Source organism: Antedon mediterranea, chromosome 3, assembly GCF_964355755.1.
Source record: "Antedon mediterranea chromosome 3, ecAntMedi1.1, whole genome shotgun sequence".
Taxonomy (NCBI): Eukaryota; Metazoa; Echinodermata; class Crinoidea; order Comatulida; family Antedonidae; genus Antedon; species Antedon mediterranea.
Genome location: NC_092672.1, coordinates 29,111,909 through 29,128,364, shown reverse-complemented (window position 1 = coordinate 29,128,364; position 16,456 = coordinate 29,111,909). Strand labels below are relative to the sequence as shown.

General features: G+C 32.9%; 1 protein-coding gene across 2 annotated transcripts in view; it reads left to right on the top strand.

Annotated features, from left to right (window-relative positions):
• Window positions 1-16,456, top strand: part of LOC140045161 (uncharacterized) — a 57,792-nt gene that overhangs the window by 37,950 nt on the left and 3,386 nt on the right. For both annotated transcript variants that reach the window (XM_072089938.1, XM_072089939.1), the window contains exons 5-14: window positions 1,762-1,953; window positions 4,812-4,909; window positions 5,519-5,645; window positions 6,640-6,890; window positions 7,284-7,448; window positions 8,981-9,097; window positions 9,304-9,706; window positions 11,271-12,323; window positions 14,316-15,066; window positions 16,040-16,146. In XM_072089938.1, coding sequence (XP_071946039.1) covers window positions 1,762-1,953; window positions 4,812-4,909; window positions 5,519-5,645; window positions 6,640-6,890; window positions 7,284-7,448; window positions 8,981-9,097; window positions 9,304-9,706; window positions 11,271-12,323; window positions 14,316-15,066; window positions 16,040-16,146 — 3,264 coding nt within the window. The remainder of the gene's footprint in view (window positions 1-1,761; window positions 1,954-4,811; window positions 4,910-5,518; window positions 5,646-6,639; window positions 6,891-7,283; window positions 7,449-8,980; window positions 9,098-9,303; window positions 9,707-11,270; window positions 12,324-14,315; window positions 15,067-16,039; window positions 16,147-16,456) is intronic.

The window sequence follows — 16,456 nt, the reverse complement described above, 5'->3', positions numbered from 1 at the left end:
AGTTAGACTATTAGGAAATTAAAGCAGTTCCTTAGTAGGCTACAGTCAGGTGAACCCTGGCTGGTAAGCTGTTCCACATCTGTATTGAATTCACTTCAATATTTGAATTATTTTTATTTATTTTTAGAAGATGAATGTCAAATATTATGCAAGCCAGGGTGCTTTTGTCCAAAAAAAGGTGCACATACAAGCAACTGGAGAAAAAATAAATTTAGGCCTATAGCCTAGTGGATGAAAATAATTTGCCTGCTGGCTAGGTGGAATTTGCCATAACATTGTCATAAGTAATAGGCCTATTTACTAATACGTTTGCTACTGGTCTCTAGTTTGAAAAGGGCACTTTAGGGAAAAGTACGAACCTCCCTGGCTACAGGCTTTAAAGTACAGCAGAACCCCTATTAAGTGAATACCTTCAAGAAAGTATCCCCTGAATGGGGACAGGGTTGGTTATAGTGTTATACAACATAGTGTTTATTTCTCTGGAATTGTCCCTCTGAATAGGGATACCAAAGCAGTGACGGATCTAGGGGTGAATATGGTGGCTAGCCACCCCCTTAATTCTAAAAAAATGATGCAGCCAACCCGCGACTGTCGCTCGACATGGATTTTCGACGCACATGAGTCTTTTGATTAAAAATAGTAGGCCTAGGCCCTTCCCCCTCTCAGTGCTACGCACCTCATTTGCCATTTTCCTAGCCACACCCTTCGTCAGATCCTAAATCCACCACTGCAAAGGAGAGGTTATCAATGATGTAGTCACAAGAAATGAAAAAGTGGTGTGGTTTTCACAAGAAAGGGAACAATCTCTGTTCAAACCACTGGATTATCAAAGGCCTCTGTGAAAAAGAAACCTTTCCAACGACACTGGTGGCTGCAGTCCTGGTTTTATTATAGTGTACAGTAGAAGTTTTGCTTTTAAAATAAACAAAATTAATGAAACCAAACACATTTTTTCATTGTATTAATTAATTCTAAAAATACAAGTAATTAATCCTTAATTATGTTTTCCGGATTAATCATGTCAACAGAAGATCTAATTAGCAAAGCTATTTGATGAATCAGAGAAAGCAAGAATATTTTAGAAGGAAATGATATTCTTTGTACGAGATGATAGATGGCATAGTTTTACTAAGATTTTTTTATAGCCAAGATGTGCTTTTTCAAAATCTTTTCTCTTCTCACACATCTTCTAAGCTAATCCCCACAATCTCTTTAATCCCCTTAATACAGATGTAATAGATTCTGTGTTGGTTGATCTTAATCTCTAAAAACATGCAAAGACAAATAAAGAAATTATTCAAATTGTATGTATCCATCCATAAAATGTGCCAAACTAGATGATTCAGATTGTTGAGAATTTTTTCTACTGCATAGAAACTCATACATTAATATTCTGTATTAAAAAAATATATAATTTTTTATCGACTGCATTTCTGATGAATTTGTGCTCCAAAATAACTAAAACATTGTGTGGTCGTCGAATAACAAAAAACTCACTGATTTTAAATCATTTAAAATTGGTTAATTGGAAGCACAAATTTAGTAGAAATGCGCTCTATACAAAAGTTATATTTATTTATTTTACGCTATGCAGCAGAAACAGACTACTGTATATAAGACAATGGTGTTGCAATCGAAGTACAGTCTGTCCAATCCTTATTCAACCTTTGACCTCTTGTTAAATTGGTTTCATCCATAGTTTGAGAAATTATAAATTGTCCCTTTTTTTTCACAACATTTTTTTAAAATTCTTTATTCTAGGTTACAGAGTTAGCACCATTGAGGTCTTTAGCAGAATGTCTAAAAGAGCCAGCACTTCGTGGAAGTTTCCCCATAACAACTTTGTGTGATTTCGGCATACAGATTGCATCCGCTATGGAATACCTACACAGTAAAAATGTTATCCATCGGGATTTGGCTACACGGAACATCTTAGTATTTTCAAAGGATAAGGTAATTTTTCAGTTCTGTTCTGCTTGAAGATTCCTTGCTTGTTTTCTAAAATAATGTAATTTGAATTTATTGAAGACTACTATATTTATTTTAATTGAATCTTTGTTATAAATAAGTGACCATATGGGTTTCCAGAAATCCTCCTGTCAGATTATTAAAAATGCTTAGCAAAAATGAATTTAGTTGTATTGTATACTATTTCTTAAAAAGCTTCGATGGAAGGCAACCAATGCCAAAAAAATAAATCTATAATTCACATAAATCTGTTATTTTCATTTGCATAAATTACAAACATTTGTAGTAAAATATAATGTAATTTTCATTTGTAAGTTTTTCCGACTTTTTAATTTTTGTCAGCAATTGCCTTCCATAGCTGGGGTGCACATACTACCACTGCTAATCTGAACTTGTGGTTGGAATGCAGGTGTGGTAATGATAAATCAAGTGTCAAGTTCTATTTCCCCATAAATGCCAAAGTTTTCCCCCTGAAACATTTCTTTGGTATCCATTGTTTTTAGGACCATATTGATTGACCTTGAAAGACAAAAAACATTCATAAGATTTTTTAAATATTCAGAAGATAAAATGTTGAATGCAAAGACAATTTCAGATTGTGATTAACAACTGTACCAACACAGGATTTATGAAAATTATATGCAAATTGTGCTTCTTTTGTGTAGTGAGGGTTTCTTTTCTGTGAGTTGCAAGTTGGAAAATGCAAGTTGTTAGTTGAAATATGTGAGTTGCGGGTGGGAAAATGCGAAATGCAGGTCACATTTTGCGACTCGCAACTTGCATTTAAAAGTAACACTCGCTTTTGTGTCAAGACAAGACAAGAGTGTTCGTCAGAATCGTCTTCTGAGTGCTTTAAAACAACAATTTTGATTGGCCAGCTTATTGATGTTTTTTAATTGTTGAAAATGAAATAATTGTATTTCAACATATAAAGGAAACTCGCTTAAGTATATAGTGAGTGTGTCTTTGTACTGTAGGCTTGTAATCACACATACTGTACATCGATTTAGACACATGATGGAATGTTGCCAATTTGAATTAGGAAGTCAGACTAAGCCTTAACTTAATGTAAAAAAAAAGCACAATGCTCAGTGTTCTTTAGCACTATTCAGTAATTGAAGCTTGGATTAATATTAATGTCCTGAAAGGTATACTGAAATTACTGTTGCAATTTTAGAACTATATTTTCTTTTCTCTAATGCTTGGTTCTTATTCAAGTAAAGATATACAAAGCGCAACTCAAGTGATTTGACCAATCACAAGAAATGGATTATTCAAACTGGTCATTGGTCAACTCATTTCTATTTGGTCTGTACATCCTTGTGTTAGATCCTAAAGTGGGAACCAAGCTTTATACCTTTGTACAGTAATTACTTACCAAGCTTTTTTCGTAATAACACATTTGTTTATTGCAGTGACTGTGCTTCATAGTTTCTAAATTAAACCATTATGGTACTGTATTAAACAAACTATAACTGTAAAATTGTATACGGTTTGCAGTAAAAATAAAAATAGTTACTGCAAAAGTGTGTAGAATAATGTTGACATGATACTTAAAAAACAAAAACCCCTTCCTTCACCTCCATTTTAGCACCCACGTTTTATATAACAAGGCGTTATAAATCTCCTTGGTTATAATTAGAGTTCTTGGCAGTTTAGCCATCTATCAATAATTATTAATACTGATTCAATGCTTCTAACAAGCGCGTACCACGCAACATTCGTACGTTATTGCAATAGAATCATTTTGACATGACCCCCAAAAAGAACAAAAACCTCGTCTTTATTATATATTACATTTTTATGGCGCTTTTAACAAAGTGACTTACACCACTAACAATACAGTACATCGACAAATGTTAGCATCTTCAATGTGTGTTTTATACCTAGGAAGGAGTTAAAAAATCCTTGGTTTATAATTAAAATTCTGCAATTTAGCAAGCTGATTCAATTTTGCTAACAAGTGCTTATCATGCAACAATCATACATAATTAGCCAATTTCCTGTTGTATTTTAAATTTCTTATTTCTTTTGTTTAGATTTTCTCGATAACCTTACATTAGCCTACAAATACAGTGCGAGATTTTTCCTGATAACCTTACATTTAGCCTAGTACAACTGTAGTTAAAGATTATCTTAATATCAATGTTTACATCTGCCAGCTTACCATTAAAAGATTAACATGACTCACTGGTCATAAACTTTTATAACTCAGAATATTTTTTATGTTTTTATTTCAGTACAGTACTTATTTAATACTAAATATTTAAATGATATTCACAGTGTTGTGTTTGCAAACTGATAAACGGTGATAAATTTGGAAATTCACTGTATTTTGTATATAAAAATATCTCACTTTTAGGGTGGGTATCATAGGGTTTACGACGTCTGTATGTGGTTTGTTACTATTTGAATAAATTTTGGTAAATTAAAAGGTTTTTCAATTTAAATAGAAATTTACCACATTTAGATCTTCAATAAGAAAACCGATGTTTTAAAGCTACAGTATTTCCTGTATGTCACCCCTATTCCGAGGATACCTCCAAAAAGGACAATTTCTATTGAATCAAACGAGGCAATATGTTTTAACACTTTGACCAACCTCTATTCAGGGGACAACCATATTACAGGGACACTTGTGTCCCGAAAGTGTTTTATAATAGACGTTCTACTGTAATAATTTAAGAGCACGAAGAATACACTGATTTAAAGTATTTACCAATCAAACAAAAAGCACTAATATTTGTATCATTAGCTTTAATTTCACTTATAAAGTTGAACTACATTCACTTTCATGATGAGTAATAATAGTGATTTGAATTAATTTGTGTTTTCTTTTTCAGGTCAAGATTAGTGATTTTGGTTTGTCACGAGCATTAGGGGTCGGCAAGAACTATTACCAAACTAACTACAATGTCAACTTGAAGTTACCGTTAGCCTGGTAAAGATATTTTAACCACATAATACATAAAAAAACAAATTAAAAGATGACATAATACGTAGGCATACTATGTTGAGCAAATGTGTGTGGAAACACACATCTTCTAAAGCTCTGTCTACACACCCCTATCTACACTATCAAACCAGGGAGTTGGAGAATAATTTTTTTTTTAAATAATTTTACAACTCCCTGATCAAACTATAGATTGACAAAAAAAGTGTGATGTGCCTAAATATGGTAGTGATATGCCCATATATGATAGTGATATGCCCAAATAAATGGTAGTCAGAGGACATCATCATTTCCATATATGGGCACATCACATGGTTTTGTCACATAAAGTTTGATAGTGTAGACAGAGCTTAAGTCTTTTACTTTGCCTAATTTTGACAGAGCACCAATCCCAAGGAAATTCTGAAAGTACTTGGTTTTTTAGTCGCGTGCAACCCGACTCTAACGCTCACTGTCGGTCGGTACGTCAGTAAACACTAACTCAAATTTGAGCATGCGCCTGCAGCCATGTATATGGCCTTGTTTTACCACCTGCCTACTACATTAGCCGTTTAATAGTATTAACAGTGTTGGATTTGGTCTATTGTCTTTCTTTAGGCTTTCACCAGAAGCCATCAATGTTCTTAAGTTCACACCAGCCAGTGATGTCTGGGCCTTTGGTGTCACCTTGTGGGAAATGCTCTCATACGGATTCCAGCCATGGGCAGCATTCAATGGTCACCAGGTTAGTTAATATGTACCTGAAATGTGTTGTTTATAGTTATTTATAGCAAAAAAAGACATGAATATTTATTCAATCAATAGTATTTTAGATTTTTATGATATTCCAGAAAGAAAAAGAAAACCCCATTTAAAGTATATTTGTGCTTAAGTATATTTACGCTTTAAGTTAATTTTAGCACAACTTTTTTTGCATAGTTATGTTTCTAAGAGTTATGGTTTGTTTGGTATTCCAATACAGAAACCATAGTAAGAATGATGTAATGCTTAAGTATATTTCTGCTTAAGTATATTTGTGTTTTTATATATTTGTGTTTTAATATATTTGTGTTTTAACTTTTAGTATTATTATTATACTATTTGTGTTTTACTGTAGTTGTATGTATAAAGTATATTTGTGCTTAAGTAGATTTGTGGTTAAGTATATTTGTATTTTTTATTATAAAATTTGTCTTTTAGTTTGTTTAGTACAGTATATTTGTTCTTTAGGCCTAAGTACATTTTTGCACAGCTTGTTTCACTCGGCAATTACTTTAAGCTTTATGCTTATATGATCTAAGTACCGTTTTCACAGTTCACCTTTTCTGTGTCAATATATTCCCTAAACATTATTGTTACAACTGTAAAAAGAGCTAAGAAAAATAACACTTGGAAAGTAATGAGTACAATAAATTTTCCTTCACACTAAATATTCGATTCTGATATCGAGGTACCCAGAATGGTGAATAATATGGAAGAGAAAGCTGTATGTCTTAATATCTCAATTATTAAACAAAATGATGTAGGTTGGTTACAGCTATACCTACCTTTTATTTAAAGTCTAAAGCTGAATCACCCAGGATTAATTTAACATGGCACCCACTCAAACCAACTTTGGTTACCTGAATGTACTGTTTTATATTTGTTCCCACACACCTTAGCCTTCTATAACCACAAGCCATACAACATTCATAGAGATTTTTAGAATAATCCTTCTAACATTGCCTTTTTTTTCATAGATATTAGAAGCTATTGATAAACCAAATTTCCAGCGCCTTGAAATTCCGGAATGTTGTTCCTCGGAGCTGTATGACCTTATGATGAAATGCTGGGATCATGAGCCTCATAAACGTCCAACGTTTGCTCAAGTTTGCGAGGGTCTCGTTAAATCTCGCCCGATGCAGTTTCAAGCAATATCAGCTTTCACGGCAGAGAAACCTGAACAGTTGACGTACAACGCTGGGGATGTTATATCAGTGTTAAAGAAACAGTATGCAACTTCCACAACATATTTAATAACAATTCATTAGGGATTTGCAATTTTAAATTGTGCATGTTTGGAGAGCAATTGTTGTGGCACTGTAGATTCCAATGATATGTTACATTCAGAAGTAAATGCAAAGCTATCGCTACACAACTTGGCCAACTAATTTAGTATTTTTTGTAGAATTGTAGAAGCTATCACCAATTTGTTGATATGCATGGACCATTGTCTTATTGATTTGTAGATTGCCTATAACCATACAATGTCGATGTAGCTTATGACAAATCAAAACAATAAGAAAGGTGGTACTGATCTCAATTTCTAAAATAATGTATTACAGTACATATTGCCATCATCTTTGAACTCCTGTGAACTAAAATATTGTTCTTTTTGTTTTAGGTCGCATGTTATAGGTTATTGGAAAGGTGTTCTGAATCGTAATGGAAAGATTGGTCTTTTCCACCCAGTTAACATGACCACCGTTGAAGTACAGAAGCATGACACACCTAAGGTTAAAGTTCAACGACGTCACACTGGGAAAGGGACGCAAAAGAAAAGGAGAAGGTAATATTAATATTATGCAAATAATGAATGTTTATGAGTTGGATGAAATACTTTTTCCATTCGACGAATATAAAACCTTCATTATATGTTTTATAACACGCCTACTTTTATTCAATTTATCCAATGTAAATCATTGACGAATGGTGGGCCTGGAAGCTAGGCCTTTAAAAAAAGGCATTTTTCCAACTTTAGACGTGTAGTAGAATAGTTATAGATGGCGCATCAGTCGGCAACGTCTTATGGAAAAAATTCTCAAAATGTTTACAGAAAGCTGAACGTGCATTAGAGCGCATTAATTATCACCATTAGATATCACTTTTTCATTAGGTAGGGCTAATTCGAAATGACACGTGATACGTATTAACCAATCAAATCTCAAGAATATAACAAATACGCTAATATAACAAATATTTCTAAACACCTTTAGCTTTGTAACTTTACAAAACAAAATAAACATTGGGATTTACAGTACCTTGTTAATTTCTTTATTACATTTTAAAAATCCCACACGCCCATAATGTGAAAGACTTTTTACCCGAAATCTAATCTCTACATCAACCATTAAATATATTCACCCACAGCTTGTAGATAATAAATACTTTGTAACATTCCTACTATAAACAATTGGTGCCCATTGTTTATTAGGTGTTGAAGTAATTGAGAAGGATTGTTTACAATATACAAATCCTGTCAGAAGTAAAAAAAAAAAATCTTAAGGAAAATGTGTGGATTTTCAGGGATGATCTAAACAAATCAAATATTGTGTGGAAATTATGTTAAAGGTGTGTTGTTGAAAAACAAGATGGGTAGGTGGAAGTGATAGTGATGAAGTTGTAGTAATCTTATGATATAATGTTAAGCTATACCATTATATTACTGGCCGGAAAAAAGACAGTAACCGTATTAATTATAGAATAGATAATAATAAATGACATGATTTGATAGAAATGTAAAATAACTGAATAGACTCCAACTCTGAATCATACTTACCATCTGGGGACTACCTTTCATGTAATTCTTTTTACCACTTTCTGCAAGGTACAGTACAGAGGCGCAGCCAGTGGGGGGGGGGGGGGAGGGGATCATGGGGCCCTGGCCCCCCCCTCCTTTTTTTGGAAAAAATAAAATAAAAACCTGGCCCCCAGCCCATAGTTGCTCGCAAAATACTCACATATTGGTTGACCCCACCTTTATTTCTTTGCTGCCTGCGCCCCTGCAGTAGCAGTATATTAGTGGTATAGTAGTGGACTATACACACAGAATAAGGATGCCCGTCATCTTTAAGGATGAATTCAAAACACAAGCTCTCCAAAGAGGTATTACTACTTTTAAGAAAGAATGAGGAACTCTTAATCATTATAAACTACGTTTCTATGATTACTACAGGTGAATTATATTCTCCTCTGTCTAAAGCAATTTCATCACAACGTAAAGCATTTGCTCTAAATTTCTTTGGATTGATTTCCTTCCAAGTTTTTATTGCTCATTCTATATTAATAATAATAATTGTATATCGTTTATATCTTTTTCAGTCGAAGTTTAAGAGTGGAAGATATTAGCCTACCACAAAATGACTTTGAACATCGTGTCCATATCGGAGTGGGAGAAGGAGATGTGTTTGGAGACATGGCCTTCTTGGATTCAAGATAGTAAGAATTTGCTTTAAACATTATATAAAGTCTTTGATTTTTGTCTAATAAAATTTAAATCAAATATATGATACATTCATCCAATGTTATTTGAAATTGAAATTTCTGTAAAAACTATTATTATACTGTATTATTGGACTTTATTAAATTTGTAATTAGTTTGCATGAAACAATTATAATTATTCATTTATATTATATTCCCACAGCCATCTACTTCCAATTCAGAACAGCCAATTAGATACTTCAAGTATTAAGTCTTGTCCAGCATTTGGATCGGGTTCGCCCGTACCGGCGCTGCGGCGCCCTGACGTCATCGACATCTCGCACCCTAGCGAGCGATCATCGGCCACAAGTTCAGTCGATAACATGAAACTCCATTCACCGCAATCGTCCGACCATCCCGATGTCAGTATGCGTACAGACTTCTCGGACACAAGTGGACAGAGTTTGACGGGTATCTCGTATACAAGCTCCGGCCAATCTGATCATTCTCATGGTGATAGCGGTGTCAGTGCAGACGTTGATATCCGTGTGTCGCCCCCAGCGTCACCCAGCAATGGTTATGATTCAACAATTGATGATAGTCTATTGTCAGGAGATGGTTTATCGGTAAGCTTTTTATACAGATTCAGGGCTCATACATTAATTCCTTTTTGTTATTCAGTTTCAGGGTGCACTTACACTGTATATCGATATGCTTCACCTATTATCAATCACAATGCTAAATTGCATAAAATAGTGTTTTATATATATGTTAATTTATATTTATGTGACAGCAGAACAGGAAACCTCTATTTAGGGGACACCCCTATTAAAGGAACAAGATGTTTTAACACTGGCCAGCCCCTATTCAAGGGATAATTTTATTTATTCGACTTCTCTCTGACTCAGTTAGTGAAGGATCTGGACCAACAGGTGGTAAACACCTCTAAAACGGTCCAGTCCCAATCTGCACAGTGGCTGTGTGTGACAGTGGCTGTGTTTGTGTGGACTAGTACACCGGGGTAACCCCTACTCGTCTCAAAAGATGTACTAGGTTCTTTAAAGTGCGTATGAGGTATGTGTACACTGGACCTACGGAAGTACGGTTTATAGTCCTTATCCGAGAAGACTCGTTCTACCACCAGAACCATGGAGCGAGTGAGCCTCGAACCCTTGCCGATGTTATGGCTACGTAATTACGGTTCCACTGTCTTAACCGCTCGGCCACTCACTCGCTTCAAGGAACCTTATGTTGTCCCAAGGTGTCCCCTTAATAGAGGTTCTATTATAATAGTATATTATTATTATTTAATACTGCAATATATTTTTTTAACTTAAACTATACTTTTTAAAAGTAATAACAATTTAATTATATTATTGCATGAAAGATTGACTTTCAATATAGTGTATTTTTCACATTAGAACAAAAGGCTATTTTTTATAAGATCATATTATAAAAAAAAATGTTTTATATATAATTCTGCACTGATTTACAATCAAATGCATAACATTATTAATTTTTATTATTTAAATCAATGGAATATTAATACAAATATTATAATATCTTTTTTTGCTTTATATAAATTACTTGTCATGGGATGCTCTAACAGTTTGGAATGGTAAGTGCTTTTTTAACACCTGCTAAAAACTATACTAATTTGCATGATCATTTGCATATACACATGCAGAATGATTTTTTACATGTACTTTTTCAATTAAGTTTTGGCAGCTAAGATTAAGAACTTTCTCCTTTTACTATTTACATTATATGATATTTTAATAATTTATAATTAAAGTTTAGAATGAAGTTCTTTAATCTTGATTTGCATATTTTCACATTTGCATATTATGCAGATTTTTGATCCTAGGAAATGTATTTTGACGTGGCATTTTTGTACTTGAATGTCAAAGTGTTTTATATTTCTCTGGAACTTATAGACTAGGATTAGCTTATACTGCATGGTTGCCTCATACCTCTTTTTTTATTATTATTATTATTACTTTGTTTACCAAGGGTAAGCCCAAACAGTTAAAAACTGATTTCCATTGGGGCCCTCTGAGTGCGCTTATACATTAGTGTATAGTGAGCTTATACACCAGAGTGGGCTTAATTCTCACTGTGGGTTATATCAGCATGGACCCAAATCTACCTACCAATCATTTTATGCCATTTATCTTTTTTTCGTTACAGGATTTTGATTTTGGTTCCTCTCTCCTTGATGATATGATGAGTGCTTGGGAAGAGACGAGCCGATCAACCATCATTGAAGAAGATGAAGAAGAAAATGAGGACAAAATAAATGGTACCACCGAAAGTTTTAAATCTACGTCTCTAGAAACAGAGTTTAAATCATCGTTAACTTTTGAAAATAAAAACTCAGAACAAGAGTTGAATGGTAACAATTCAAATTCACGTAGTAAGAGTAACGATGATATGGATGAACGAACACCGAATGGAGATATTGATTTCAATCCTGTAGGACAATACACAAGTAATGTAAATGGAACGTTTCATCCTGTAAATAAGAGCCCTGAACATGATTTATCCTCTTCAGGATATGAGGTCAAAGTTGAAAATGACAAATACCACCAAAATACCTCCACAGTGTTAAACTCCAGTGAAACAGATTTAGAAATTTCAATGGTTACAAAACCACCAACACCTTCATTTAAACGCTTATTACCAGATACGAGTTTAACGGTTAGCGAGAACACCGATGAAATAAATGCAAGTAGTAAAACGAGAACTAAATTTGACGTGGATGGTGATGATGACAAAGACGGAATTTCCTTGTCTTCCCGACCATTTAAATTAACAGAAAATGATTCCAGTTACAGTAAGCCGGAACGCAGATCTTCTGAACCCGTAACGCGCATCGAAACAAGTATAAACGATGATGTCTCTAGTAAACGAAGAAATAGATTACAAGAATTGCAGGAGAGATATAGAACAGAAACGTCGCCATCAACTCAAGTAGAAAAACCAAAACTCAAAATAGACGTTGACAATAAAACTGAAACAGACGAAAGTGTTGCGTTAAGTCCAAACTTGATTGAAAGTATGAATAAAGTGCTGCCAAAACGTACACGTCGTCCGTTCGGGGAGAAGAAAATTCGTCGTCGAAGCTTTGGTGAAAGTGACAGTAAATCACCAGTTTCTTCCGAGGAACCTGTAGCCGAACCACACCCAGTCAATTCTGCTGGGAATTCTCTTCCAGGACTGGCGGAGGATGATAACGAACAGGTAAGAATGTAACTACGGCATTCACGCTTTAGATACATTCAAAGTCAGCATATATGCGTAGAAAACAAAAACAACATTCCATAAAAACATTAATTTGTAAATCATGTTCATACTCTAGGTTTTCCAATCATTATTATTTAAATCACATTTTCATTTGTTTCTTTTCTTAATTTAGACCTAAGGTACATCTCCACATAAATTTATTACAATAAAGTATAGAATAGTATGTGTAAGAAAATATTTTTTTTTAAATGAAGTATTTTTTTATTGTATTTTTTTTATATTTTTTCACCAACAAACCCCAATATTACAAAAAAAAACAAATTTTAAAATAGAATTTTTTTTAATAAATTTCTGCATGGTTTTTTGCTGTGTGATAATCAAATTAATCTAATAAAATGATTTCAAAATATGCTTTTATTTTGTAACATAATGCAAATAGTCAAAATTCAAACAAAAAATGCAAATGAAAGAAAATTTTGAAACTGCATTTGCTTAAACGTAATTTTTTTTAGGAGTTTGCATTGCACTCTTATTTTCTTTTAGATGTTTAACATAAACAGTTTCATTTAACTGGCCTAGATCAAAGTATATAATATTTATTAAAATTACAAATGTTACTTTAAATGTAAAACTATTTTAATATATTCAAAAAACTTTTAATTTCAGAAAAATTGTTGACTAATAGGGTACTATTGTCTCATAGTGACTAGGTTACTATTAATAGTATAATTAGTGATTAGTTTATGTGGTCTGTAGATTATGGTTAGCACTTAATATTTATTTTAGGTACTATTCTTGGGGTAGATGTTTGAAACACACATATAAAAGGTTATTCTCCGTTTTGAGGGTACACTAACATTTAAGTTTGAATAGTAATTTTGACTTTATAGTCTGGTCTGCAAAAACAGAGACTAGACTACTTAATTTGATTGAGACAATTATCAAATAATATATTTTAATGATATTTAATGTAATGGAAGAGTATATCGCTCTTCTCTTGTATGACAAAAAAAAACACAGTGCGAATTGCCATGACATACTAATTCATGCTATTTTGTCTTCCTTTCCTTCGTTCCTCCCCCGTCTGTTTGTTTGTGTGCGTGGTGTGTGTGCGTGAACGTGTCAATTGCTTGCATATTTGTGCACTTGCTTGCCTCTGCACGCAAACCCTATGCATACTTTCTCATTTACATATTTAAATATTGTTTTCATATTTAAATTAATAATTTTAATACATATTAAATATCTAAACGAATTTATCATTAAAATCAAATTAATTTACTTTCTAAATACATAATAAACTTCATTTTTACCTATAATGTGTTATATACTAATTTGCATATTCATATTAATTTGCATAATGATCCACCTGCTGGATAATCATTGCTTATCGTTTACCTAACTTTTACCTATTAATTTAGTCGGATATTATCAACTTTTAATATATCCAAATAGAAACTAAATGCTTTACGCATATAACAAAAAAAAAATCAATTTTATTTATATATGTAAAAACCTCATTTTACTTTTTATCCATATTTATATAAATATTTAAGAGTCATCTTCGCTGCAAACATTTTTTTACATTTTTATGTTAAACTGTTCTTGTCATCACTTGTTCTGTATTTTTTGTAATGTCAACGTTGTATTAATTTCTTCCATATATGTTTGTATGCATTTTAAAATTGTATAAAAAATGACCTGTTTTTGTTTTATTTCTTTACTGTTTTGTTGTTGTTTCTTAATGCCTAGACTAGAAGCTTTTAAGTATTTTTTTAATTTTTGTATAGTTACTACCAATAATGATATAAAAATCATTATTTTTAAATTTATATATATATATATATTATTCACATGTAATCCCAAGCTTCCTGTGTTGCATTCTATGGAATACTATTTTTTGTTTATATTCTAATATTTGGGCATTGGTGAAATTGTAATTTATGCATGAATGTGCATGATGTATGTATGTGTGTTGGTACTCCCTAGACTAACAGTAGATGGAACCCGGTCCCGTTACCTCCTCGTGAGCCATTATCCGTTCAGTGGCCACTTAAGAAGATTCGGCAACGGAAACAAACCACGCCATCTAGCCAAAGTTTAAACCACTTACCGCAAGAAGAAGATTACGAGAATGATATCACAGAGCCACCTGAACTTCCTGAAAGACTCGGCAAGAGAAGTCAGAGTTTATCGGCCAATTTTTATAGGGGAACAACTGTCAAACAAGAATCGAGCGTGAAAGATGTTCCAAAATCTCAAATTCGAGCACACTCGCTTGATGTTTCTAATCAAGTCTTAGTTAAAACATCACCGGTTATGGTCCGTGCATTAATTAGTCATAAGAAGCAACGGTCGTTGGACTCTATGCTTGCTGACATTCCAACCGACGACCCTCCACCACCACCTCCTCCAAAACAAGGAGCTATGAAGAAAGAACTGATACGCGAGACCGAGTATGAAATAATGCTTCCAAAGAAAAAACGTCCCATTAATTTATACACCGATATGAGCCCAGTAGAAGTTCAGAAAATGTTACCTCGTTCATCGCCGATTGAAGAGTCGAAATTGAAAGAAAAGGAGCAAGTTTTAATGGAAAATAAGTTGATTGAAGTACGGCACCAACAACAAAAGTTGAATAAGTTGAGTAGTCCTGAGAACTTGCCAGTGCAACAAACAAATGGTTCAGAAAGGAAAGTTGAGAGTTTGCAAGATGTGTTATCAAGAACATACAAAGCAGGTATTTGATTATTGATACTTATTATTGATCTCATTCATGCTTATGATTTTGATAAAGAAGATGATTTTGAAAAAGTTGATGTTGATAAAGAGGATAATTTGATAAAGATTATTGTGATGAAGAGGATAATTGTGAGAAAGATGATATTGATAAAGAGGATTGGTTTTGAACAAGATAATATTGATGAAGAGGATAGTTTTGATCAAGATGATGTTGATGAAGAGGATGATTTTAATCAAAATGATATTAATGAAGATGATGATTTTATTCGAAGAGTACAATATATTGATGAAGATGATGATTTTAATCAAGGTGATGTTGAAGAGAATAATTTTGATCAAGATAATGTTGATGAAGAGGATAATTTTGATCAAGATGATGTTGATGAAGAGGATGATTTTGATCAAGAATATGTTGATGAAGAGGATGATTTTAATCAAGATGATGTTGATGAAGTGGATGATTTTAATAAAGATGATTCTGATGAAGATGATTTTAATCAAGATGATGTTGATGAAGTGGATGATATGTTGACGAAGAGTGTAATTTGATAAAGATGATGATGATGAGAAGGATGTTGGTGAAGAGGATTATTTTAATCAAAATGATGTTGATGAAGTGGATGATTTTAATCAAGATGATATTGATGAAGATTTCTATCAAGATTATATTGATGAAGATGGTTTTAATCAAGATGATGTTGAAAATGATGATTTTGATCAAGATGATGTTGATAAAGAGGATGATTTTAATCAAGATGATGTTGATGAATGAGATGATTTTGATCAAGATGATGTTGATGAATGAGATGATTTTGATCAAGATGATGTTGATTAAGAGGATGTTTGTGAAGAGGATGATTTTGATAAAGATAATGTGGATGAAGAGGGTGATTTTGATTTTATAAATTTAGTAGATGCGAGATACTACTACTACTTGGGGTAAAATATATCAATCTCAATTTGTGTTTTAGACTCGCATACAACAGTAGTAAAAGATGAAGGCTATATCGACATGAAGTTCCCTTCATATGAAAATACTGAGGCAGTAATGAAGATCAAAAAACAACTATCAGTACAGGTAAGTTTGTCTGTTGGATGAAAATAAATGTCTTATGAATTGTTAAAATTTAATAGAAAAAGTTATATGATTTAAAGTGATTTCTGTCCTAAATAACAAATTGAGTGACATAGCTTGACTGAATCCTCAATACAGAGTGAAAACTTTTCAAATGTTTTGAATAAATCTAATCTAAAATTGAACCCTGATCTAGGAGACACCTTTTTAACTAAAGTATCCTCTCCACTGTAATGTATTGTAACATATATTTCTCCCTCATTATGTCCTCTTTGTAGGGCTTACCAAAACAGGAATTATTAAACTGTAAATA